Source organism: Fundulus heteroclitus, chromosome 12 (genome assembly GCF_011125445.2).
Source record: "Fundulus heteroclitus isolate FHET01 chromosome 12, MU-UCD_Fhet_4.1, whole genome shotgun sequence".
NCBI classification, from domain to species: Eukaryota; Metazoa; Chordata; class Actinopteri; order Cyprinodontiformes; family Fundulidae; genus Fundulus; species Fundulus heteroclitus.
Genome location: NC_046372.1, coordinates 31,189,424 through 31,217,019, shown reverse-complemented (window position 1 = coordinate 31,217,019; position 27,596 = coordinate 31,189,424). Strand labels below are relative to the sequence as shown.

The 27,596-nt window shown below is 41.5% G+C and overlaps 1 protein-coding gene across 5 annotated transcripts in view; it reads left to right on the top strand.

Annotated features, from left to right (window-relative positions):
* The window catches only part of rtkn (rhotekin), a 77,651-nt gene that overhangs the window by 39,023 nt on the left and 11,032 nt on the right, over nucleotides 1-27,596 (top strand). For 4 of the 5 annotated variants that reach the window (XM_036144435.1, XM_036144436.1, XM_036144438.1 and 1 more), the window contains exons 2-3: nucleotides 25,918-26,179; nucleotides 26,430-26,483. In XM_036144435.1, the coding sequence (XP_036000328.1) occupies nucleotides 25,918-26,179; nucleotides 26,430-26,483 (316 nt within the window). Of the gene's footprint in view, nucleotides 1-2,347; nucleotides 3,026-25,917; nucleotides 26,180-26,429; nucleotides 26,484-27,596 lie in introns of those variants that run through there. The other variant, XM_036144437.1, reaches the window with a different exon arrangement.

Genomic DNA, 27,596 nt, shown 5'->3' with positions numbered 1-27,596 from the left:
AAAAAAAGATAAAAACATTTGCGCCGGGTCCATTTTGATTTGCTTGTAGTAAAAAAAAAGGAAAACGGGAACAATGTTTGGTGCAGAGTCGACTTCCTAACAGAAGTCCGTTTTCTTCCCATGTTTCCAAAATAAGTCCTGGGCACTCCATTATGTGTTTTCCAGCGATGACTTCCTGGGGCCAAGCTCCCAGCTGATTCTAACCCTCCTGTTTTATTCTCACACACAACTCTCGAATGGCTACGGTGTGTTTTCCTTTCTGTCGGCCCGCAAATCACTGCCATATATCATGAGCGGACAAGGCGATGCACTTGGCTGCACATCCACATCCAAGTGCACCAGTATGGGAAATGCAAAAAGCAGAGAGAGGCAGCGTAAAGGAAGCAGCAGAGATGCCTTAATAAAGATTGTGATGTCCTCACATTAGATTACATTTACGACTGAAGTCCAAATTATTTGCAACATATGACTTAAATGAATCTAGAAATTGTATTAAGTAGCTGAAGAAGCCAAAGAAAAACGTCTTTACTTTTACTTTTAGGACATGTAGCTGTACGTTTTGGGAAAGCGACCTCACATACAGTGCTTTGCTTAAGTATTCACGCGGCTTAAACGTTTTCACATTTTGTCATGCTACTGTCACGCGCCGCTCTGTATTCTATTTGTATTAATAAACTAACACAAAATAGCACATAACTGTGAAGGGGAAGGAAAATTATATATGGTTTACATCATTTATTTTAATCAGTAAAGCTCTGGAAAGTGTGGTGTGCAGGTAGGAGAATCTGTCAGCACAATATTAAGGTGTAATTACACCTGGCACAAACAGACAAGAGTTCATTCCCCCACCTCCCTAGGTCCCTAGGTCACAAATAACGGTACAGAGACCCATTTTTTGAGGTGGTCTTGGCTCATTTCCAAACGGCATTCTGGTGTGGTTCGCTTCTGGTGTGAACACGAAACGCCCCGGATCCGAACCAAGTACAGAAAAAAATACTTGTCTTTGGACTTCACAAGCCACTGTAGTGTTCAGCATAGTATTGAAATCATTCCTGGTCTGGGATCTGTTGCTGCTGCCAGTGTGCTGGGGGAGTGGGGGACTCTTTCAGTTTGCAGGACACATTCTCACAACACGTTCCAAAATTAGACATTGAATGTCTGCTTTGAATGAGCTGCTCTTGCCACTCACAAGGATTGCTCAGCAGCACAAACATGCAAATCAGGTGCTGCGCGCAGGATTTCCATAGTCATTTTGCTCCACTTCCGGGTCTGAGCTACGTCCCCTCCTAGTCCTTTTTGTCCACACATTGTCACGCACACGGCTTTGTTTACAAGTTATAATTCACTTGCAAAAAATACAATGTGAAAGTCCACTTTTGATCCGGACCAAACAAGTGGACCAAAGGACTTTCCTGGTGTGAATATCCGACCTTTGTGGAAGTGTAACAAGAAGAAAGTTGCATTGTCTCATTTGCAGTTTACCAAGAAGATAACTTGTCCATCATATTTCCTGAGATGAAGATTTGTCTTCTGTTTCTGGCAAGTGGTTCATACATAAAAACACAATTTAAAAGGCATACCCAAAAGGACAGCATTACTGAAAAACAATATGTAACACATTTAAGCAGGGTAGTGTTCTCATCACACTGTGTTGAGAGTGGCTGGAGCAGAGGTTCCCCTTCAAGCAAAGCAACATAATCATATAGCCTGAGACTTAAATCCATTAAAGAACCTGTGGCAAGACTTGGAAAATTAATTTAAACAAACATGCAGTATGACTGAGCTTCAGCTACATTTTCAGTGTATATATGTTCAAAGCTGGTTGAGTCACAACCCAAAAAGACTTGCAGCCATACTGGAGTGAAAAGAGGTTCAACAAAGTATTGGTTATGGGGGGCTGAATGCAAACGCACTCTAACATATCTTTAAGTTTCTATTAAAAAAAAAAAATAGACGACCCTGTATTCTTTTCCTTCAGCTTCACAGTAATCCCCTTTTTCGTGTTGCTCTGTCACATAACATCACATAAAGTAAACTGAGGTATATGGTAGCATGAGGAAAAGTTAAAGGGGTATGAACACTTTTGGAAGGCTCTATGAATATGTATGGTTCATTTATTTGTTTTTCCTTCTGGAATTTGAAACAATTAATGCTGAAAATTGCTGTGATAAAATGGCACTGACCATGTGCCTTGTGGTGGTGGGATTGAGTCATAGCTTGAAAAAGAAGAGGGGGGGGGGGGCAACCTTTTTTCCACTGTGGGCGGTATAGTGCAACTGTAGATGCTAGTGGCACACTTAAACCCACTTTAAACTCTGCCAGATCCTTTTTTTTGTCACTCTGTCATGGGAAAGGAAACGCCGAAGCACGTCTGTGGAGAGTGAATTGGACTGGGAGCAGAGAGGAGAGCTCGCTTTTTCTTTTTCGAGCTGGGATCATGCTCCGTAAAGACCCGCAGAGATCTCTGCTGGACGCTGCATCGACTTCCAATGGCATTTCACCCTGCGCTGTTTGCGGGCAGCTCCACACACACTAGGACAAACACACACTAGGACACACACACACCCGCCTCCTCAGGAACGGCTCTCGGTTGGTCCATCAGTCGGTCAGTCTTTATCCTTCCTCTCGCTGTCTCTGTGTTAGTGTGTTATCCCGGACTGCGACGACGGATATGAGGGGAGATGTGGCTCCTGAAGGCAGCAGAGAGGGATTCAAACACATGACCGCGGACATTCCCAAATGAGACAGCGGAGGACTGGGATGTTTACGCGGATCTTTATCGGATATCTGAACTGACAGGTTTTTTTTGTTCTGCCTTTTGACATTTAATATTGGCTATAAATGGAGGCACCTAGGTAGGGGGTGGTGGGGAAAACTGGGTGAAGGTCCTCGTTGTGTCTGTGGGACGCTGACAGGACAGTGCGGTTGCGTAATAATACGTGCCGGGCAGTTTTGGAGAGTTTTATTGGTGGAGAAGAAAGGCGCTGCTCCTTCAGGAACGATGAGCAACACCAGGAATCTGAGGGTAAGGCTGCTGCTTTCTGCCTCCACGCTTTGGCTAAACAGAAAACGGATTTAGTGAGACGCGTTGCGATTTGAGTGGCGCATCACGGGCACGCGCCAAACGCACGAGGCTCCCGAGATTTATATATATATATATATATATATATATATATATAAAAAAAACTCGGAACAGTGACGCCGGAGGGCTTCGGCAGACTTTCAGCCATGTGTGCGCTGCACAGGAGGGACTTGGTGACCAAGCTTCCTGTCTGAAGCGCTCTTGCTTGGCTCAGTGTCCGCGTCATTGATCCAATCTATCGGAAATCAATAAAGATCTGAATTGGAGTCAGTCAGACTTTGTTTTTTAGATGATAATTCTGTCTTGTGATTTTGCTAAGAAGGTTTAAACAGTAATAGGCACCTCTGTAAGGTATTACCTCAGTAAATGGTTATGAATAATAACCCTTGTTCCAACTTTTTCATGGTGTTTTGTTATTAGACATAGTCCATACTGCGCTAACCTTAGCTTCAGCTTAGTGCTTCCCACTCATAGGCCTACTTGGCATATGGCAGTGACTATATTAGAGCAATTAACCCACATTTTCCTCTCATTTCTCTCTCTTTGCTATCGTCATGACATCCCAGAGGTTCAGCATCTTGGTCACTAAGATGAGGGTATAGGACTGCGCAGTTTCAGAAAAAAGTTAAGTCGCAATAGGCTTCTGTTGCTGACTAATGCAATATCTATTAGGCTTATCTTTCATTTTAAGGACACCTTTTTTTTCTTTCTGACTAAATGCTATCCCAACCACCCTCTGTGAGCTTTAGCAGCTCGGCCCATAAGGAAATACACAAGGTGGGAAAATTAAAGGGATGTCAGATTACACGCAACAGATACGCAGAGCATGAGTGGAGGATAGAGTATTGTTTACTAAATACTACATCCAAGCAGTCATTTGCTGTTGCAATATAGAATACCCTGATACTGAGCTGGCAATTCCGATTCATTATATATTGTGCAGCTCTAGTTGTGGGCATTAAAGATGCTCAAATGCTATGCAAATGACCGATTGTATTGTATTAAAGGCAAGATGAGTAATCTACGGATGACACTTGTTACAAAAATTAAAAGTAAGGCTTAAGATGCAAATGCAAAAGACAGAACAAAATGCCTTGCATAAAACAAGGTAGTGATACTAACAACTGCACCTGTAATTGATGCACATAGATACTGTAAAAGTAGAATTATTTTACAATATATAAAGGTTTATGAAAAATACACTTTATTCAAGATAAGATTAAAACTTTGAGAAATAAATAAATTATAACATTTTTAAAACGTCCTACAGTCAGGGGGTAACAGGTAACCAATTTAAAAATCTGGTGAAGATGCCAGTGCAATACTGTGTTATTTAACCTTTGAACGTTTATCCAAAGAAAACGGTGAGCCCCACCACCTTACAGGTCCTACAGGTTCCTTTGTTCAACATTTCCATTTGTCCTTTCTAAGATTAGCCAAAGTGCAGGAATCAACTCTCTCCTAATTGCCTCTGTTTGACAAAGAGCTGCTTCCTGATCTGTGAGCATGTAAGCGCCTGTCAGAGGTCTAGAGTTCAGGTTTTACTCTCATATAGATCGCAAAGGTCACCGGGCGGATATCGAAAGAGCAGAACTGCTTGTGTGTGTCTTCATTTGAGTGTGTGTGTGCGTGCTCAGTTTGGTCCTACTACTGTTACAGCACCCTTAGCCATCTCTGATTGTTAGTGCTGAAAAGGTCACTGATGTGCCAGCGGATGTTAGCGGTGTGCCTGCTGAAGCTGTTTTTCAGATTAATGCCTCCTTTGATTGCATGGGTTACGTGTTGGTTTTGTTTGCTGCAGCCCAGCCGGCCCTCGCTGCTGTTAAGTGCGGTTCCCCTCGCGGTTTTTGTTGCGTTTGCACTCATGTGAGCGGGAATGAAAGTCCGCAGCCTCCCTCATCAGTCTACTGAACGTGGAATTCTCTGGCCCTCGTCTTACAATCGATAACCACTTACTGCGGAGGAGCCCTCTGCAGCCAAATCAGTGGGTCTCTCGCCTTGTCAACACGGGTATCTCCACGTCTCTTCCGCTTCCATCTGCCTCCCCCACCCTACGGCCTTTATTCACATCTGCAGTCAAACTGTTTGTTTTGCCCTTGATGCCTCGTCTTGTCCTTCTCTGGGCTGCCTTGCTTGTGCATTAGAGGTCATTCGGTTGTCTCTGCTGATATTGTGCCCCGCGGTTTCCCCCCGCAGTCTTCAGCTGATGCTGAGATCGCTCGAACTTCCTCAACCTGAGAATCACTGGAGAGAGGGGCGACTGCAAAGCTATTAATCAAAGCACTGATCTGCATGAAAGCAGCTATAGTAGAAGAATGTGTGTGTGTGTAATTTTCCCCTAGAGCCAGTTGTCTGAGACTTATAGAAATCTGTCACCTGTATTCCTCTCCTCCTCAATATCGCCTTGGCGCCTACTCTGTTATCGATCTTTTTACTCAGACGCGCTCGTCCATGCGCCTTTCCTCATCAAGAGCTTTCAACTTTCACACTGCCCTCCTCCATAGTTTTAGATCCTGGCCTCATGACTGAAACAAACAAGGCAAACCCAGCACTGTTTTGACATCACCGTCTTAGTGCATTTCTCTTTTAATGTTAATTATTTCTTATTTTACATGTTAATTATTTCTTATTTTAGATGCAAACATCCTAACATGCATTCTTGTTTGGCAAAAATGCTGTAATATGAAGCGAGACTGCAAAGCAACAGAATCAACAGTGGAAGGAAAGAACAGAGGTTTGATTGCTATTGTAACATTCTTTACGCTTTCAGACAGAAAAAAAACTGTAAAATCTCTTAAACCTACTAGAAATAGTCGTTCACCTCCAGGATAAAATGTGATGGTCAGTTTTCGTATTTGTTTCGACATTTTGGACCTAAGTTGCTGCTCAATCAAGATAAAATCTTCCCCTTTGCCCACATGTTAATGGTGACGTCCCATAAGGCACAAAGCAACATTTGAGTCATTTCCTTATTGTCATGTTTTTATTCAAATTCCTCATTTGAACAAGTTTGCATGTGTTCTGTACGGCTGCAGGAAAACGTTTGATCCATATGTGAGAACAGCAGATGGATTGTAGGAAAATATGGCGACAATAAAACTCATGGCAGCAGTTAGTGAAGAGTACCAGGACAGACTGAAATGAGAGGATTTTGTTACCAAAGATCAGAGATCCTGTAATGGACTGGCAACTTGTCCAGGACGTTCCCCGCCACTCGCCCACTGACTGCTGGAGATAGGTAGGCCCCATTCCCCCAGCACACCTGCATGGATAAGTAGCTATAGACAAAGGATGGAAGAACAGAGGTAATTTTGAGCCAATTTCTCATAAAAGACAATATTGTCTGATTGTTGCTTTCTGTTAAGATTATTTTGAAATTTGAGCAAATTTTCCCACAATACAATCAGTGATCAGTGGCTAAACTGAGCTCAAAACAAGTGACTGTCTTGTTTTGAGCTCAGTTTAGCCAATTGGCCTCACCAAGAATGCACCTGAAGTACAGCTGATACCATCACCATCATTTCAGTCATCACCAAGGACAGAAAAAATAAATTCAGTGTTCAGAACAAAGTTGTAATGGTTAGCTAAAGTAGGAGAAGTTCAGACTGCATGTGGTGCAACGTTGCTGCCAAATCATGGAACAGCTTTTGGTGATGTACTGTTAGAGTATGGCATTTACTTATTTTTTACGAGTGAGAAATATGCAGAAAAACTAGTCAGAGGGAACAATTCTAACAATATAAGCAATTTAAAGTTTTACGATCTCAAGAAAATATTTGTGGTTACCACTGTTTTCTTCAACTTAAACATCCTTCGGGGTTTGTTAGTGAACGGAGTAAAACTTTGCCTCAAAAACATTAAGTCGAACCTCTTGCAGCTCAAATACTTGTGAACTATGACAAATATCCCCAAAAGCTGTTCGCCCCAACATGTTCACTAAGGATAATCAGCTTGATTCCTGTGCTTCTTGTAATGTTATTAACCCAAATGCTCACATAGATTTTATCTTATAAAAAAAACCTTACCTTTATCTTTTAAACCTTCCTAAAAGTGTCGTTTTGTAAACCCTGCAGCAGAAATCCATACTTTGTTACCCAGCTGAGTTTTTAATAATAGCATTTTCAGTAAAAAATAAAATGCATCCTTTTAACTGGTGGTGTACAATTTTTTTTGTACTATCGTAAAAATAGGGTTTATGTTTGGTAGATAAAAAAAAGAGTGATGAACAAACAGGTGAAATACAAACAATTAGGACGAGGCGACGACCTGGTGATGCAGCAGGAGGATGTCAGGTGATTGATGGAGGAAAGCGCTCCGTCTCGCAAGCAGATCATCAGACAAGCAGCTAATGCAGAGCTGCTGGCAGAGGATCACACTCATACCCCATCCATGCCCATCCATCAGGTCTGTCTCAGGAAGCAGATGCTGAGCCGCCTGCCATTCATCCCGTTTCTCTCTGACGTCCTGTCCAATACCTTCTCCGGGGTGTGTTTTATGGCCGCTGTTGATGTTTCCCCTCGTTTTACTATCACCGTTCTATGCTGCTAATCAACGGTGACGGGGCGTTTGTTTATGGGAATTGCCTTTGAGCTGGCGATATGAGCGAAGACAGAATAAATGCATTGCACTAAATCTCTGAAGGTGTCAGTGAAAAAGGGGTACGCCTTCATTCTGCTCTCATGGCTTTATGATGAAACGCTAACATGGCAGTATAAAATCGATAATAATAACTGAAGATGCTCAGTTTAATGCTCCGTCGAACACATCCAACAGAAAACCACTCGCTCTGTCTCCAATGATCATCCCACTCCAGCAGAAAGAAAATGCAACACGAGCTAATTAAACACACGCACTCTGTTTTCAGATGGTCTACCATGGCTGCTGCACGTAAGGTCAGGAAGCAATTTGTCTTTCTAAATGTCCTTTTAGTTGTACTTTATAGTATCTCTCATTTTTCTCTTTGGAATTCACAGCTAGACATGAAGAAGGTAAGCTTAGAAATTTGAAGTTTTATATGATTAATTGTTCAATTAATCATATAAAAGAATAACAATTTGTTGGCCAACTCGTTGTTGGCCACATAAATAAGAGAGGCACATTTAATATATATTTTCTTGTCTTTGAATTTGGCATTTGTATCATTTTTGTCCTGTGTACCCTTTCTTAGCAGTGCATCTGTGGTATAGAGGGTTAAGTCTGCGTCTGTGATACGGGGGATCTGGGTTGAACCTGGAAGGGCATCTGGCCCTGAATATCCCCGTATATTGGACTCAAAATATCCTGTTTTAGTAAATGTAGTGTTTCTTTCTTTTATTTTACTCGGCAGTTTATCCAAGCTGTATGTTTATGTTTTATAAGGGATAAGGGTTGCAAATTAGCTGTGGCTTGAAACCTGTATGCATGACATCTACTTTGTACTGTACGTGTGGAGCATTCGTCCCTGTTAAATAAGAAAAAAAGGAAAGAGAGCAGCATTTTCTCACATCATTTTATTAAACACGTTAATAAACAGTGACGGATAGCTTCTATGAATATACCCATCGAGCAGTGAATGACCTCTTTTGCTCCAGAGCTGGAAAAACTTGGCTAAGAAGAAGCCCGTTCTCGTATTTTTAGAGTGACTGGGCTAAGAGCCAAGAATGTGACTATGTGGAAATTGGGATTATTTTCAAGGACAATATAATGATATTTACTCTTCATTCACTCAGTTGACCCACTTATTGATTTTTCTGGGTTAACACCCAACTAACCCGTAAGGACAGAGGCTCTAAGACTGACCCAGATGCTTCAGAGCCACAGTGAGAACTGGCATCGACGTTAACGTTAGAAAGGCTTTGGTCTTAGTGGAAAAAGTGAATTTGTAGATACAGAAATGGCACAGAATAAATCCAGATGATCCAAATGCATCGAGTGTCCCCTAAGACGTCTGTAGTCGTCAAATCTTCGCGCTGCTCTTCCTGCCTCTGTACCAACCCGCGTCCCACCTTCCCCAACAGCCCACCATACCGTAGATCTGGAAGACATTTCAGATTTTTCACCCTGTTTTGTAGTTGAAGTAAGAAATCACACCTTCTGCTTCTGCTTGTGGATTAAAAAGTTTCTATTGATACTATATAAAAACTCAAGGAAAACCGCATTGTAATTGTAAATTTGTAATATGCTCCATGGTGAGCTCCAATGTAAAACCATGGAGGCAGAGATGATTCCTTCCGCTAGCCTTTAATTTACACCACACAAAATACGACGGCACTCCGAGGATGCAAATTGTTCTGTCCTATCTGAATAATGATTGCGTTGTATGTGCGTTGTCTCTGCGTAGATAAACGGCCGGCGTAAATCAGTGTGCAGAGGTGTACTTATGTAAATATGGGTGCACCGCCCTCCACCAGCACTCTGTAAAAGATTTGCTGGAAGGCAGAGATAAGAAGAAACACGCAGACAGGGGCTGCGGTTAATTAGACTGTGTCTTTGCTTCTTTTCACTTTTCACTCTCAGCTGGTCTTATCTGCCTTCTTGCCTCCCAGACTCGTCTTCTCACTCTTTCCTGCTGAACTGACGCACAGTCGGGTAGGGACGTGTGTAGGGGGGGGTGGGGGTTAATGCAGCGGCCATTAGTAACCAGAGCTGACGGTAAGTGCCGTAAAGTGGCAAGAGGGTGGAGGCCAAGTGGTGGAATCTGGGACTGAATGAATCTCACCTTACATATGTTCTCCATGACATTAATATCTCTGTCATTAATCCGTGCTTTGAGACATTGGTCACGGTCATGTGATGCTCTGGCTTGTAGGTAGTTTGTTATGTACTAAGGTTGAAAAATATCAATACTTGTAATATCATTAGGCCTTGTCAAACAAAAACAGGGGTATACGGTTTTACCTCCTGCATACAGAGGCCTGTCATGTTTAACTATTGCACCCAACGTAGGGCATTTTAAAGCCTTAAAAACCCTTAAAAAAACTGCTTCATGGGACAAAGTGATCTAAGTCATAGGTACATATATTACCACACAGAACGTTCATAATGCTCCAGTAGCGTCGTGTCATCTCGAAAAGCTGTTTTTGTTTAAAATTATCCTCCCAGTGTACTGGCTACATCGTGTCTGTAGAGTGGATGCAGCAGGCTGCAAGCTTTCCAGTTGGATACCAAACCCAAAGATACACTTTAGCACCTGGATGCAGTGTTTTATTTCTGTAAACTGCTCCATAGGATGTATGGATGTATAAATCCCGGCTGTAAGTGCAGCTTTGTGCTGGACAATGATGATCCCCTTAAACTATATGACATCAGGATGAACAGTAGAAAGATGAGAGAAACTAGCTGATGTATCCACAGAACCCCAGGTCCAATACCTGTTTTTTTTATGCTGACACTCTGTGTTTTTACAGCTTTGCTATAAATTTTGCAGTTAAAAAACAAAACCTATACCTAGTTTCAAACATGGCTTTTCACTCCATTTTATCACATTTCTCGCCTCTGGACCACAACAGAGGTTGTTGCAGTCCAGTTTATTGCCGCCGGTTCAGTGGAAATACGAAGAACCGGCGATAAGCAGGCATTAGGCTCCAGCTTTTGCAGACTCTGTGGTGTTTGGCTCTTCTCTGCTTTTGTTTCACTGTGTTATCCAGCTCCACTGATGCCCACATTTCTATCACCATTTGCTTGTTTGTCCTAAACGATAAAAGACTTTTTAATTTTTAGACGACGGCCACCACTTCCTTCTTCCGCCTTTCACAGCCCTTTTGGCTAAGTTCACATTTTGGCTAATGAAAGCAACCACATATTGTTTAGTTTTTTTATCTATATATTTTACTCATGTCCTTATTTGACTTAAACATACACAGGTAATGGCAAATTGATGTTGTAAGCGAGATATGAAATCCTTATTGGAAAGTGGCTGTTAACACTTGTTCATTGCTTTAATTTAAATTACTCGCTTAATAACAAAGTCACTACTGAGCAATAACTTTGTGAGTCGTTGCACGACACAGCAACAAGAGTTAACAGAAAGTAAACTTTGCACACCCAAAAACATCACATTCAAAATTATCGTTGCCCAAATGGCATCAAACTTAAAAGTGTTTAAGAACTTCTGAGAAATTCTGCTGCTAAACCCATATAACCATAATTATTGCATGCAAAGTGCTGTACATTAATCCCAGCCCAACCTTGCTCTGCAGCAACACTCCTTGATAGCAGCTGCCTCGCTGAACGGGGCGGCGCACCTGTTAAGGCCGACAGAAACACCGCTCAGGTCATGGTGGGGCCAGTGCACCTTCTAAACTTCCCAGATTCTAATCCAATAAGGCAATCTTAGGTTGTAACAGTCCACAGATGCTTAACCTGGCAATCCCGAAAACCCAAGGAATCTGCTGCCCAGAGCCAAACACCACAGTCTCCAACAGAACCAGTATTTTCGGATTTGAATGCTTTTGTTGTCTCAGCGGGCTCACACAATCTTACTCAATCAGGCGCTTGTATTGAAATAAAAAGTTTATTCAAAGTGATGGAACTTCATTGCTCTAAAGAAGGTGCTGCTAGTTAATTTGATCCTTTACCTTTTCATACTTTTGCAGTTTCGGCCTTTTAGCAGCAAACTTCTTTTCTGCCTCAGGACTTTTTGTTGCTGAACTGGTTTAAAGTTGTATTCTGTCATGACTTTTACTGCAACTAATTGTACTCATGGGACTCTCAGCAAGAATATCTACCAGCAGGAGGCCATATAAATTTTAGTTCAATCATTGGTCTTAATCTGTAGTAATATGTTATGCGAGGGAACAGGCTCAAACTGAGTTCACAGCTAGCATCAGTGCAAACAGGGTTAAGTTTAAAGTCTTCAGAAAGTAATTTACAGTACATTTGTACAGAATATTAGTTCACAGGTACAATTGGTTGTAGGTTGGCTCACCTCTGATGTTGTGAATAGTGACAATAAAAAGTCAGTCTGCAGCCCAGTTCATGTTACATGATTGTGTTTTGTGTTGTAATTTTATAAGGTGATTAGTTATTTCTGTGACTAAAGGATCTTAACAAAAATCACTGATCTGTGACAAGAGGTCATTATTTATAGTGGCTATAATTTAACTATGTGTCCCAAAATATTTACAGCTTTCGGGAGCTGAACAGAATGTTGGTTCAATTAGCCTTGTTGTTTTTCTCCTAATATCGTGCTTCAAGACTTAAATTTCAAAGAAGTCTTCATAAAGTCTATTCACATGTTATGTCAATCGAAGGAGATTCTTTTTCCTCATGTGTTCTGGTTTGGATGTTTACATCGTACTCAGGATTCCTTCTTGTTAGTTTTTTTTTTTCTTGCTCACTCATCGGCGGCGGTCCCTTTGATTGCCTCTTAGTTTCTGCTCTTCCATTGCTGATTCTCAGAAAATTACTAACATGAAGGAATTTGTTTGGAAGTCTGCGTCCCATTAATGAGCCTCTCAAATCAAGTTTTCAAAGTGTTTCCACGTCGTGGTTGGCGAGTGCTGGTCAAACACAATTTACCTCGGCTCATTTGTTTTGCCACCTTCAGGATTTGTTGTTTAAAGTCAGGGTAAAAATGTTGGATCATGAAGCTGCCGTTAAAGACCAAATCCATAGCAGCAGAAAGGTCCCTGTAACATATCGGAGTCATTGCAGCTGACAAGAGCTCATATTTATTTCAACACACCTGTCTGTAAATGCTGAAAACTAGGATCACCCCCTAAATGAATCACATGTGCATTCAGACCAAATTTTGCATCTCATCTGTCTCTTTCTTGGTGATTTTACCCTGAATGCGATGGGCTGGAGTTGTGTAACACAACATCATAAGTCTCTTTTCTGTACTTTTTGTCCTGTCTTTGACATTAAAGTGACTACAGGAAAAATCCTTGATAACATGAAAGTCAAGTAGTCAGACAAATTTAACGGTATTAAAGATGCTACAGTTAGATTGTCTTAATAGTTCCTATGCAGCCTAGGTTAGTGGTTTTCAACGCCAGCTTATAGCTCATTCCTATTCAGTCAGGAAAAGGGGGTTAAGAATAAAAAATGCATCGTGATAACACTAAAAAGGCTCAATGTGTTATTCACCAGCCTTTTATTAAGGCAGGGCTGAAGGTCAATTTAATGATATCTGGTTCTGGTCTCTCTCTGCTCTGAAATCCTGCCGCTTCATAAATATTATAATGAACCGCATTCAGTCAAAGCCTTTGCTGGTCGATAGCTGTTCAATGAACCCCCGCACCTACACACACACACACACACACACCTACACACACACACACACACACACCTACACACACACACACACACACACACAGGAGAAAATTCTGCCTTTTAAGCGTCTTTATCTTCTGTTTTTTTTTAAGCTTTTGTGAAAACCCCACATGTAGTTGCATGAGCAAATACCGCTTCACAGTTTAAATAAAGCAGGAGCAAAACTAATGAATAATGGAGAGTGTTAAAAGCAGTCTTAACAGACTGTGACGTTCTAAAGGGATCGCTCTAGCCTCTGTAGGAAACAAAAGCAATTCCAATCACAATGATTGCGAAACACAGATGCAGCGGGCCGCATTATGTGGCTAATTTGGAGTGTCCAATTGTTTTTCTTTTTTTTTAAACTTTGACCTGTCGCAATCAATTTTGGCTGATTCAAATTTCTGTTTCTGAGTTAACAGTTCTTAAACATTTCTCTAAGGACTTCCTAACCTGAGCAGCCATGATACATTTAAACTGTTTAGCATGTTTGTTAGCACTGAGCACTGTTAGCACAGCTAGCAATAAAGAAACTATTAACTTAGTCTGTTGGATAATAGAGAGACTAAAGACTTAAACGGATAAAACTGTACTTTTGCTGTATTTTTTCATCCTTCCTGTGACCTGCTGAAAGTCTCGCTCTCTAGCAATCTCAATGAACTATTGGCCTTAAAAAAAACTGGTTTCTTCAAATACAGGCTATCCTCCCTCAGGCCTCACATCTCGAAAATGGCAAACTTTGAATCTGCTTCTCTCTGTTAAAGTGTCGGACAGTGTTGTGCTTTTCACTAGTCAGAAAATTGCTTGAGTTTCAAACTGATGGATCTGAAAATTTGCCAGTTCCAATCAACAGCTGATTTCTCACTACATTTTGTATTGAAAAGTTTGGTTTGACTTAAGGAGGCAAACAATATAAACCAATGGCTAGCTCCAAGGATACGTTTTGAGAAACTATGCTATACTGCAAGGCGAGTATTTTATTTTAATTGCATTTTCCATTTACATACGTGCACTGCATGCTTTCCACTTAAAAGGCTGTCTCTTGTGCAAAGGAAGAAGAAAAAAAAAAAACAGGGAGGAGAGATTGAAAGGCTTAAATCCCGGTTTGTCTGTCTGAGCTAATTAGTCCAGATTTCCTCATCCCGATTCTAGAGGGAAGGCCTTGGATTATAGAGACAAGCAGTCTGCAGGCATGCCTTTCAGTGAGGAGGGGGGTTGTGTGCACTGATTCCCATAAGACAACTAATGAGAGCTTTAGACAAATGTCGCCATGTGTTATAAACAAAGCGTTTGGACGGGGTTACTGCAGGGAAATAACTGATCACCCTTCACCCTCTGAGTGTGAAAAGGGGGTTTGGGAGTACAACACCCAGCAGGGATGCCTTTTTCTTTCAGGAAACTGTGGAACCGTGACCTTTTGACCTCTATACTATTCCCTTTTTTTGTTTTTCAGTTGTTTCTTGACAGCCATTTGTCCCCAGCCTCTCAAGACGATAACATTCCTTTCATTGTCTTCAGGTCTTGCACTTCTTAGATGCTCAGATATTATCCATAAATTAGCGAACTATATCTACAATAAATGACAGGCAGTTGCTATCTTTTTCATCTTAATCTTAATTAGCAACTTTTCTGCACCCTACTCAGCCTTTCTGTTATCTGCTGAATATCTTGCTCTCTCTCACTTGCGCGCAGCCTAAAGGAAACACAGACATGTCTCAACATATTTCCTTTTAACTTGTTTCTTACCTCCCTTCACTGACTTAAGTTTTAACCCCCTTGTTGCGTCTGAAAAAACAGCTTATTTTTGAGTCATCTTATTAAACAATATTCACACAGAAGAGTGTTGTAAGCATGACCGCGTAGTGCTTAGTATGTGGCATTCACAGATGGGGGAAAAATTCAGGGTAGGTTGAGATTAAAATAGCCCAATCCCGATCAAAAGTGCATCTCAACTAGAGACAATTTACCTTTGTTTCTTTCACCCAGTCTTATTAAGATTTATTTTTTTCATTGTTTGGAGCTCGGAAGTTATTCATAAATCTCCTAAGTGTAGCCCTTATAAATCCCAAATAATTGTTTTTCTATATTTACCTGTCTATTGCAATGATAAAACCGGAAGAATACACTCCAAATTACTCCCTATAAGGCAGCAAACATGAGCAAAACAGCAAAAATGTCCACCTCTTCTTTCCCTCAGTCCTCTTCACGCTCAAAGGCGTGAAGAGGACTGGGTCACACACCCCTCCCTCCCGAGCCCTCACAGATATATCAGCAGAGTCGATAAGCGACACAGCCGGCTTCCGCTCACAGACTAACACCTCACTTCAAACACTAACCTGATGTATTTCCTCATGGAAATAACTGCCTGCAACTTCACAGGGACGGTTCTTGCTCAGTTCGATTTATGTCACATTAACATCTTTTGGTCTAATGTGCCTTTTTAAAAATGTGAATAAATCCCCTTTTCTTGATCCTCCACTTAGGGATGTGCTTACATCGTGTTCTTGTTGAGATAGATCACAGTGGTCTTTGATCAGGAGCTTAAAAAGACCTGCTTCATACCAGCTCCTCTGCTAAATCCCTCTCTCAATTCTCCACTTTGGGGTCTGGCTCGGGGGTAAAGCCAATCAGTTACTAATACAGTATCAGCTTGTGTAATAGACATTGGCTGAGCTCACTCCCTGTCCCAAGTTGCAGTGTATTACAGTGTAGTGTATGCATGTGTTCACTAATTCGTTAATTGGCTCTTCTAGCAAATAAACAGTCGGTTCCGCCAATTCTCTCTCATTAGAGTTTCCCCATTTGATAGAGAAATGAAGCTGCTCGGAAGCAGCTCTGCTCCTTGCTCTTTGCTCCTCTCTTTATCTGAGGATGGGGCACAGCTTTGTAACAACCGGGAAACACAAATAACCGCGCACAAAGAACATAATTGATGCCGTTACATTTCTTTCAAACAAGTTTTATTGGACGTCATCGGGGCAAGCTGCTTTTATTTTCCGCCCTCTGTGGTTCGCTTTCATGTTTGGGGATTAGCATGTTTTCTTCCACCGATCAGAGAGGATTTACAACTCAGTTTATGGTGTCTGAAGTGAGCATTATTTTTCTCTCTGGACCCCTTCGAGTTGCAGTCGGAGGAAAGCCGAAACGACCTGCTGCTGTTTCATAGTGTGCTTGTAAAGGCACAGCTACACTGCAGCACAGTTTATTAGTGTCATCTGTAACTGTACGCAGCATTTTTATAAACCTTTGCGCTGCACTATCAGTGTTTTTGCAGCTGTTATATTGGAAGGAAGCCCCTCCAGAGGGTGACTAAAAACCTCTTAAGGGGACCTCCTAATTTCTGGGTTGCACTTGTGAAACAACATTTCATGTCTTTTCACCGGCAGGCTATCAATAAGAACAAGTGGACATAAGACAGAATATTTTTTTAAATGCTTTGCTGGCAGTAAATTTTCCCAACTCCACTCATGAACTTTCACATATATCCGTTTGCCCAGGATCAGCCATCTCTACCAATCACCCAGGGGTTATTTCTTGTCATTGCTGCAGTGAATGGAATTTCGTTTACTGATGACCCCCACTGCTTTGAAAGAGAACTGCAGCGAATGAGATAAAAACACAAAGAGAGCTTTTAGGGTTTGAGCAGGAGAAGGATTCTTCGATCGGGAGTAAGTTCAGAAACACCTTTTGTTATACTGGGTAAAATCGTCCTTCCGTTCTGAAAGTAGCCAGTACGTTATGTATTTTGAAAAAGGAGAATTAACAAAAACAATCTCTGAGAGATGCAGGCCTGTAAAAACTCTAACCAATCCCTGCCTTTCAGTCTGAATGTCGAGTTTAGTTACTGCTCTCACCCCCTCTGTCCCTCAAGTTCAGGGGGGAACTCCTTATCTACTGGTTGTCCCACATTCCAACCATTCTGACATGCTCACTGCTAGTGTTTATGTATCCAGTTAGCTTAGCAGTTAGCTTTGGTGTTAGCTGTTCATTGTAGCGCCACTGCTCTCACCGTATACTTTGAAAATGGCTGAGAGAAGAGGAAAGCCTCAATAGAAAGAAATAAGAGCAAATTAAGACGCCCTTGCACATGCGCAAGAAGGGACTTGGGGAAACTACCAGAAAAATAGCAGACTCTAACATTCCTGATAAAACATACTTAAAGCAGCACTGTGTAGCTTTTAGCACTGGGGGCGCTAGACCTGTAACTTTCAGGTTTAGCACCCCTGAAGGCCACTGGCAACACTGCACTGTTCCGAAATCAAACAGTCTCCCTCCATGTTTTGGAATCTGATAGAAGACCACTTTAGACCAGCAGATGGAGACGTCATGGGGTTACTTGTAAAGACAAGGCCATATTCACCCCTCTAGATTAAATCCTACATCAGATAACCAAAAATATGTCTGATCAGGTAAGTGTCAGATCCGTTTTGTGTTGTTGTTGCTCAGACCGTCATAACATAGAATGTGTCATGTGACCTAGTGCGCGCTTTAAGTTACATAAGCGAGTTTTTGAGAAGGGCAGCCCACATAGAGCATTGATATGCGGCAAGTGCTGTATATTGACCCGGAAAATCCTTTAATATATGTAAAATTAAGCTAATACTTGAGTTAAACACTTACACTGTGCTGCTTTAACGGTATGTGGGTAAAAAAGCTTGTGTTCTCGGAAGACTGCAAGATTCCCGTTTTGAATCCCATAGACTGCCTCTCTGGGTCCTTAAACAAGACCCTTACCCGCACTTTGGTCCCCAGGCACAGCACAGTGGCAGCCCACTGCTCCCTACGGGATGGGTGAAAGGCAGAGGACAAATTTCATTAGCTCACAAAAAATTTAGCGTGGTCTGCCAAAAGGCTGATAAGCCCATGTGTTACGAATCAGAATATTTGCACTTAGGCTCATTGTACTTGAAGTCAAGTTTTAGTTATTTCACAGAAACCATTTTTATAATCAGAAAAACAATATTAAGAATTAAAATCTCGTTTTGAATAGTAACTTGTACAAATCATTAAATGTCTTGTGGAATAAATTTGCTTTAATAATTTTTATCATAAGTAAATACTGAAAATAAGTACGATTTTTGATAAGTTGGGGTTGTTCTACAAGTCAAATAAAGCCACCCGCCCCAAAAAAGCAGTAAACCTGGAGTAAACACTGAGCCATGCTAGCATACACACGGGTGCTCACAAACTGTTGTTGTTGTTATCATCTTTAAGTTGCTTTTTAATTTATCCTGTTGCCTGCTTTTCCTGCTGCCAGCTCCCAGTGTGCTACTGCGGGATAATGCAGACCTGGGCTGAGTGTGCACAGAACGTAAGAGCTGTAAAGATTTAGTGTGCCAATAAATTGCCGGAGTGATCAGTTCTTGGAAGAGTCTGAGCTCCATGTGCTCAGTTGCCATTCTAAACAAATTGGTTTTATAGCCTGAGATACTCTCAGCTGTTTCTCTCCTCAGGACCCCCTTCCATCTAAAGCAGGGGTGTCAAACATACGGCCCGCGGGCCGGATCCGGCCTGCCGAACAATTTAGTCCGGCCCTGTGGCTAAATGCATTATCATTATAAAAATAAAAATAATTTTTTTTTTTTTTTTTTTTTTTTTTTTCAGTGTCCTGTCTGGCAATGTGGCAATAAGATGCCACAAAGAGGTCATCAGATTTGACTTTCACAAGTGGACAAGATAAAAGGAAGAGAATGATAAAACAATTATTGAAAAAAACATGTACTTTGTTTAATTGAATATATGCAGTTCCTATATTGTCCACGAGGGGCACTGTGTTTTAATTAGCAGATTAAGCTTCAGGTGTGGAAAAATTCAAATCATTTCTTAATTTTTATCTGTTTGATGTATTTTGTCATGCAGGACAGTGTTTTTAAGTTCCAAAAAATGTGAATAAATGTTTTTCAACATTGTATATTCACTGTGATCAGTTCTTATGCATAATGCACAAGTAAATGTTTAACTGAGTAAAAGTATTGTTGAAATTGCACATACTTTTCTTAAAAACGCTGAGGTTATTCATAATATACTGTGTAAAAAAAAGTCCACATTTATTAGTTCTATTTAATCTTGCAACGAGTTTACTCGTGTGGCCCTCTTGAGATCAGATTAAGCTGTATGCGGCCCCTAAACCAAAATGAGTTTGACACCCCTGATCTAAAGCAATGCCCGTGCAAGTTTAAAGTACACATGTGGAACAAATGTGCACTAATTGACTTGTGTGCAGTTTATGGCATGCACAGGCTTGCTCTTCTGTCTCGTACTTCTTCATAAAACATGATTTAGGCAACAGAGACAAGCAGATTATTTCTCTCTTTAACACTTTCTGCTCTGACTCTGCCTGGTGCATGCTGGGACTCAGCTGCTGCCAAAAACGCACTGGATTTTGTGAGAGAACAGCTGACTGCCACTTGCACAAAAATGTGCGTACAGTAGTTTTTGGTGCAGGCCGAGTATAATTGAACGCATACGCTCTCAGGAGGTGGGGGAGTTCACTTTGTTCAGGCTAAAAGTGCAGCCAGGTTCACTGTTGAAACTCTGTAAATCACGTAAATGATGAGATCAGCATGCTGGCATCTTCACCCGAGCGCACCGGGGCATTTTGCCTCGCAGGACTCTGTATGCATGTGTGCATCATGCTTCCATTATTTCGTAGCCAGCTCCGCTATCGTAAAAGCCAATTTCCAGCACGCCATTGGTTTCTCCATTTCCTCCCTGCTCTCCGTCTTCCACCACTAGTACAAAAACTAGTTCCCTTCACAGTTGTCGTGCCCCTGACTTCCCAGAAGCGTCTGGAGTCTCCAACACTGTAGAGACATTGTGCGATGAATGGGATCATTGTTTAAGAGCGGTTTGGATTGTTGTGCAGTCTGACTCCAGGCTGTGTGTTGTGTGAACCCGTGCACATGTGGGGGTATTGCACATTTTTTATGTACATTAGTACACAGAGAGGCTACTGGAATCTGCAGCCTCAGTTTAGCCTTCCGTCTATTTATCTCTGGGTTTTTCCCCCGCTCTGATTTTATGTTATACGTTTTCTTTTGCGCTCTACTGCTCCCTCCGTTCCTAAGCCCAGCCTTGGGTGCAGAAGAGGAACAGCGTACATATGAGGGAAAGTAACGGAAGAGGGTGTAGAGAGGCGAGGCACATAGTTGTGGCCGGCTAATTGAAAGCCAGCAGTTTGGTCAGTAAAGTCCCTACGTTTGGGAGTGGTCAGGAATTTTCAAGTCCCTTTTGTTTTTTTTTTTGTACGCAGAAATTCAAGTTTGACAGCTGCCATTTTTGTTAATATACCTTATGTCTGAAAATGGTCATTCATATTTAGTGCAATTAAATGGCTTTTTAATTTGTGAATTTATGGGGATTTTGCTGCTTTGAGTCTGTTGCTATTTGTATTACTTTTCAAGCCTATTTTGTTATGTGCATCTTTGCCTGTCTGCCCACAGTTTCTGTATTCGACACAGCAGATTTCCACTGTCCCTGTTAGTAACACGCTTGTGTAGTGGCTATAAATAATAATTAACTGCCCATAATTAAGCATATCCCATAAAAGATTATATTTACTTACCCTGAACAAGTATTTTTTTTCTGCATGTCCAGTTAATTAAGGAGTCGCCAATTGTTGTTACAGTGTAAGCGCTATATGTAAATATTAATGTCTACAATAGTGGCTAACGACGGTAAAGGTCGGCATATGATTCAAAGCTTTCAACTTTAGGTCCAACAGTACATATAAGTTAAGTTGTAGTGGTTTTTATTACTTAACAAAATAAATCTTACTGATTTTTGCAGAATTGTCTTCAACTGGTTGGTGGCGTCGTCAGGCAAGAGGCTTTCCCTGGGTGGATTTTATTCAACCACCATTGAGTATGAGCAGTAGTTGTGCATTTATTGTATTTATGCTCCCTCTGAGGAGAAATAAAGGCTCCAAGTTTAACAAGACATCCAGCTCAGAAGATGAGACAACGTCTCAATTTAGAGAGACCAATTACCCAATTGTTTTTTGTGTGAGAGAGGAAGCCGGAGTACCTGGGAAGAACCCATGCATGCATGGGGAGGAAATGCCAACTCCATGCAGAAAAGCCCCAGACTAGTTTCGATCAGTGTTGTAATCTTGCTGCAAGGCAGTACTCCCAACAAATATGGCACCATGCAGCTCAAATAACCCCCTTTTTTGTTATTTTCACTAATATGTTTTGTGCTTGTCTAATAACGGTTGATCCTTATCCCAACAATTAAAAGAAATATTCTTGTCCTGACATAAATCTTTCTTAATTTTTTACTACTGTATTTTAAAATGCTATGCCGGAATATTTGTGCTGACTTTTCAGACGTACAGTAAAGTATAAATTTCACACTCCTAAACGTGTCTGAAATACACGTCTATCTTCAGATACAGGTTATTGATTAGAAGTAGTTGTTTGTCATTTTCTTTGAGTTAGACTTTTTAACAATTATATATAATTTGACTCATAATTGATTACATATATGTTTTAATATTTAATTATACATCATGTCTGTACATGTTAAATTTATAATTTCACTGGGTTGTCTGCAATAAATTAATGATTCATTCATTCAGTTGCGTGTTAAGCGTCAACCTGAGGGCTAACATCATGGTGTATCTGCAGGCGTCTGACCTGCTTAGTGATAGGAGCCAGAGGTCGAGGGCCGGCGATCTGAACAAGAAAGCCTAGTCATGCAGAACAACACATTGTAAACAAACCATTAAACACCATCTGCAGTGGCGTCAAATGCCCTGGGGAGCATTGTTTGTGTGTGTGTGTGTGTTTGTTTAGTCGTAGTAGCTCTGATTTCCTCCCCCATAGACATGCAAGGATCAGCTGAGCCAAACAGGAACAGAGAGGTGGCAGAGGCATGACCATCTGGTACCCGCTGTTGCATTAAATCACCTGCTGGAGAGTCGGATTCGTAATATCCACAATGCAGTGTATGTCAGTGTTATCGGTAGAAGAGCTACAGCTTGCCCTGGAACTGTTTGGACGTTGGACATTGTTATTTTTAGAGCAGCACCAGAGACCAGCCAGATATTGGAATCTGCCAATTTTTCCAAGTCCATGTCATCCCCAAATCAAATACTGATTTTTTTTTTATTTTTTTGTGGTCAAAACAAAATCAGTTTAAAGTTGGGGAAACTTGGTCTACCACATAAATGGAGATAAGATGGTAATTCAATCATTTTTGCCAGATTCTACTATGACTTCTACCAAAGAACAACCCACACATTTTTATTGGTTATAGTCTCTAGAATAAAAAAAAATCTGAATGAACAGGTCAGACTTTACAAAACTGGAGATGCATCGACTAGGCTTTTCCTGACTGATACCAATTTCTGGTTTTCTTTAAAGATCCATTCAGATTACAACTACAACATTAACATGGCCTTCCATTTTCTTGACTTCTATTTCATTTCCCTGTCTTTCCTCCATCTGCCATTCCCCATCTCCTCCTCATCCCACCACTCTTTTTTCCTAATCTCACCTTCCACTCTACTCTCCCTCGTTTTCTCTGACAACATCACATCCCCTTAGTGTCACGTCGTAATACCCCACCCCCTGTCTTTCTGCTGTCTACACTGCTAACACCGCGAGCAGTCAGCCTCTCTTTGGTTATGTCCGCTGGTCTGAGACCTGCCACTCCGATCACTCCTGGGAACGTGTGTGTTTGTGCCAGTGTTTTCCTGCGCCTGTGAGCGTTTGTAAAAGGTCACATTGGCTGTTTGCTTGAACATGTCAGCTGGTTTTACCATCTTGACCTCACAAACCGGGAGACGTGCGGATTATAGGCAGATTTAGGCTGCTCCGTCTCTATTCTGAGATGCCCAGAAGGAGAAGCCTGTTAATTTAGCTGCTAAAAATACAGACCCTCTTCCCAGCAGGTCACTCTAAGACCCGCTGTGCACAACGGGACTCTGATGACAGCTTCTTTACACAGCATGTGTACGTGTGCGCATTCACAAGTAAACCTTGCCAGGCCGTGTTTCAGTGAGGCATTGGGTTTAGTTTATTCTGACATTTGAACATGTAACTTCTTTCCACGCTCCCTTTCTACTCTAGATTTCTTTGTTTACACGAATTAAAGGGAGCAATGCCCTGATCATGATTTTTACTCCCTAGTAACAATCAGTCATTCATGTATATGCCTTTACTGATATCGAGTCTAAATCCAATCAGTCAGTCAATCAATCAATCAATCAATCAATCAATCAATCAATCAATCAATCAATCAATCAATAACATGTGTATGACTGAAAATTGTGAAGGTTGAAAGTACTGATTGAGTGATGATTGGCAATTGTCAGGTGCAGATTGGCTCCTCAGAAAGTACTTTGTATCATGGTTCACTTTAATTTAGGGTACACAAAAAGAGTAGGTAATAGTCAGGTACTGATTGAGTAAAGACTGGGTTAATCTGGATTAACAAAATCACAGACAGGAAATTATTTGGTACACAGTGATAGTAAGACATTGTCAGAGATGACAGCAGTGCAAGAATATAAAATAGCTAATTTCCTTCCTCAATACGTTTTTAAAAGAGAGAGTCCGATAATATCAGTAATCACCAGGAAACAGGTTTTTGACCCACATTCTTTGATAACAAACCAGTAGTTCCCTAACAAGGCTGGGCGGTGTGTGTCTGTTAACTACTCATCAGTTCCCAATTCATTTCTCTTTGGTTTACTTTGTAATTACCTTTTAGTTCCTGGTTAGTTCCGTTTTAGTTCCCAGGCAACTAACCACTAGTCCCCTAATAAGGCTGCACTGTGTGTTCCCCGGTAAGTACTGGTTAAATACCAATTAGTACATGATTTGTTCCCAAGGCGTTCCCTAGTAGTTGATCACATTTTGTGTACCCTATTGTAAAGTGTCACTCAGAAACATTTTGGCCACCTCTCAAAGATCACTCACCCAAAATATAGGGGTCACCCCGGATTTTACAAAACATAATGTAGTAGAGAGACATACATCCAAGTACCCTGTTTGGAGCTCTGAGGTGAATCTGTATTCATTCTGTCGTGCTCCTGCTGGGTCTCTGCTCAGGGCGAGATGAATCGACGTGAAAAAAATGAAGCGCGGACTTGAAAAAAGAAAAGCCGTTTGAGGACGGTGAAGTGGAACGGATGTGAGTCAGGGCAGAAGGAAATGGGCAGCGGGTGTTTAAAGTTTAAGTGAAATGAATTAAAAAATTCATAGGAATTAGTCAGAGGGAGGAGAGGATGATGAATGGGAGATATTGCAGTGGAGGAGGGTAGGAAACGTGCATAATTTCACACCAGAGAAGGTTTATTAGCATGTAGAGTGTGCACTTGTTAATGTGTCTCTGGAGAGGACACACACATGCTCCGTCGGTCAAAGGCCCCTTCAATATTCAGTAGTTCTCAGACTGATATCAAAGCACAGTTTCTCTGTCTTAAAAAAAAACTGTTAGCAAAATCATTCAAGGTCTTAATATCTTTTCTTTTGCCTGGTCCTTGTTTGAAAAGACTCCTTTGGATTTTCTCTTTTGCTTCTAAGTGACTTCATGTCCCTGAATCAGGTTCAAGTTCATGGTCACAGCCTGTTTGTACTGCTGACAGACAGAAGAGGGGCTTTTAGATTTGTTTGACTCCCTGGACAGAATCAGCAGAGCCAGACATTTTTTAGGGATTGAAAAAAGCCTTAAATGCCTTCTGGCTGGGCTTGTGAATATGTCCGCCAATGTCAGCCTCCATACACGTGCATCTCAATATATCAAATGTCGCTGAAAAGTGAATAAATCCACTCAAAGCGCACAATTCATATATTACATAGATCCAGTATGCATACATTCATATATTTCAATTGTTTGTTTCTGTCTGTTTTGATGATTATGGCTTGCAGCTAATGGAAACTCAAAATCCAGTCTCAGACATGTAGAATATTACCAAAAATCAATAGCAGTGGGTTTTAATCACATAGATGCTGCCGGATGACCAACACAGTTATTAACAGTGGAATTCACGGACATGCTCCACGAGGAGGGTCAACTACAAGGGGTCATTGCTAAAGGAGCTGCCTGTTCAGAGGTTGTTGTATCCAAGCATATTAGTGGAAAGTTGAGTGGAAGAAAAACGTGTGGCAGAAAAATGTGCACGAGCGGCAAAGATTAACTCCTTAGTGAGTCTGTGGGATATTGTCAAGAATATGTGGACTGACTTTTTTTTCTTCTTCTTTTTCGGTGTTGGGTAACATCATTTTCTGAGAAGCAAAATGTATGTGCTTTTATTAGCTGTAAGACATAACGATTAACATTTTTCTGAAAATGTATCACTCAGTGTGTAACGAATATGGGTTTGATTAATTTCAATTGATTTTCCACACTGAGATCCGCCTCTTGTTAACCCGCTGCATCCGCTCAGTAAAAGCAGGGTGGTTTTTGGCCGTGAGCATTAGAGAACAAACAACATTGCACTTATGCACTCACACATTCATTTCTTCAGAGCGTATCTTCCTGTCGTTTTCGTACGAGAGCTCTGCACGTCTGTCTTTCTCTTCCCAAAGACTGCCAGACGTGCCGTCGTCCCCCAGCGAGTTCCCTTCTCTCACAACGCTTTCCTCTCTGCGCAGGACAGCGACATCCAGAAGAAGATCGACCACGAGATCCGGATGCGAGATGGAGCCTGTAAGCTGCTGGCTGCGTGCTCGCAGCGAGACCAGGCGCTGGAGGCAGCAAAGAGCCTGCAGACGTGCAGCACTCGCATCATGGCCTACATGTCGGAGCTGCAGAGGATGAAGGAAGCTCAGGTCATGCAGAATGTCCCACGCAGGTCTTCGGATGCAGGCCCGATGGACGGCAGACTCCCCTGCAAAGGGAAAGTGGCAATCTCAGGCATGTAAATAAATAAGAAATGGGAAAAAAAATGACATTTTGAAATAATAAATGAAATATAAATAAAGTTATGTTCCACTGATATGTTGGGAATCAGTGGAGCAAAACAATGTGAGTAATTCTTTGCAGCTTTTATTTGGTTTTACACCAGAAGGTGAAGAAAGAAACATTATCGAAATGTTAAACCGGTGGCATCTGTGTTTTTTGGAGATTTTTTTTTGGTCTAACCCGTTGTCTGTTGTCCTTCCAGACCTACGGATCCCTCTCATGTGGAAAGACACAGAGTACTTCAAGAACAAAGGAGGTGAGGAGCCACCCGCCGTATGCGTGTGAAGCATTTAATTTATTATTTGTTGGATTGGGCAAGATTTACACCTGTTGGATTTATTAAAGATGAGTGTTTGAGACGCGCTACCTGCTGCTGGATTTTGTATGCGGTTTCTCGTGACTCGTGAACAAAATCGACCTTTTTTTTCCCTTCTCTTTTTGGAGAAAGTGGTATTGACGCAGGATTTTCACCGAGAAGTACAGACAGAGCATGGAGACAGGAATTTATTTTGTCTGTGTCGGTTCCTGGAGCTGATCTTTACAATATGTTGCAGCTTTAGCAAAGGCCTCTGCGAGCCAACGCTTCAGACCTGCTGGCTTGGACTTTTGGCTCGGAGGAGCACCAAGTGAACAGGGTCTCTCTTAACAGAGCAGACGATACTGTCACAGAAGGCAGCGAAAATCCAGGTCACAATCACATACATTTTAGTTTCAAATGGATTTCAGTGGTACACAGCAAACCTAATGAGTGTAATGGTTAAATTGCCTATTTTCTGACTCACCAACTGAATAAAGCTAATTTGGGTTAACTCCTGTGCAGTCATTATAATATTTTTAGTGCTCAGTTGTTCCCCTGACAGCTTAAATGCAATTAATGCGAATGGCCGTTGCATACAAATTAACTCGAATAAAGGAAAGAGAGCTCTCAACATTTTACTCATAGGCATGTGGATTAGGAATAGCTTTTCTGAAAAGTGTGGCATCCTATTGCGTCCCGCCCCCGTGAACCCAACAAAACTGAAATCCCGTGCAACCTTTTGTCTTCAGAAGTCAACTTTTCAGTAAATGGAGTGTGTGGGTGTGTAATTTAATCTCAGTTTAAACACAGCTGTTCCGTGATGGCCTTTGGAGGGAGAAAACAGCATCTTGAAGACCGAGGAACAAAGCAGAGAGGTCAGGGAGAAAGTTTACAGCTGGGTTAAGTTATAAACCTTGTCTGAACATGCACTGTTCAATCCGTCGAACTAAAATTGAAAGCGTGTGACACAAGTCCAAACATATCAAATTCTGGTCTTCTACCAAATCTGACAGCCAAGGAACACACAGAAAAAGCTGAGCGAGGAGCACATTAATCAGACCATGGTTCTAC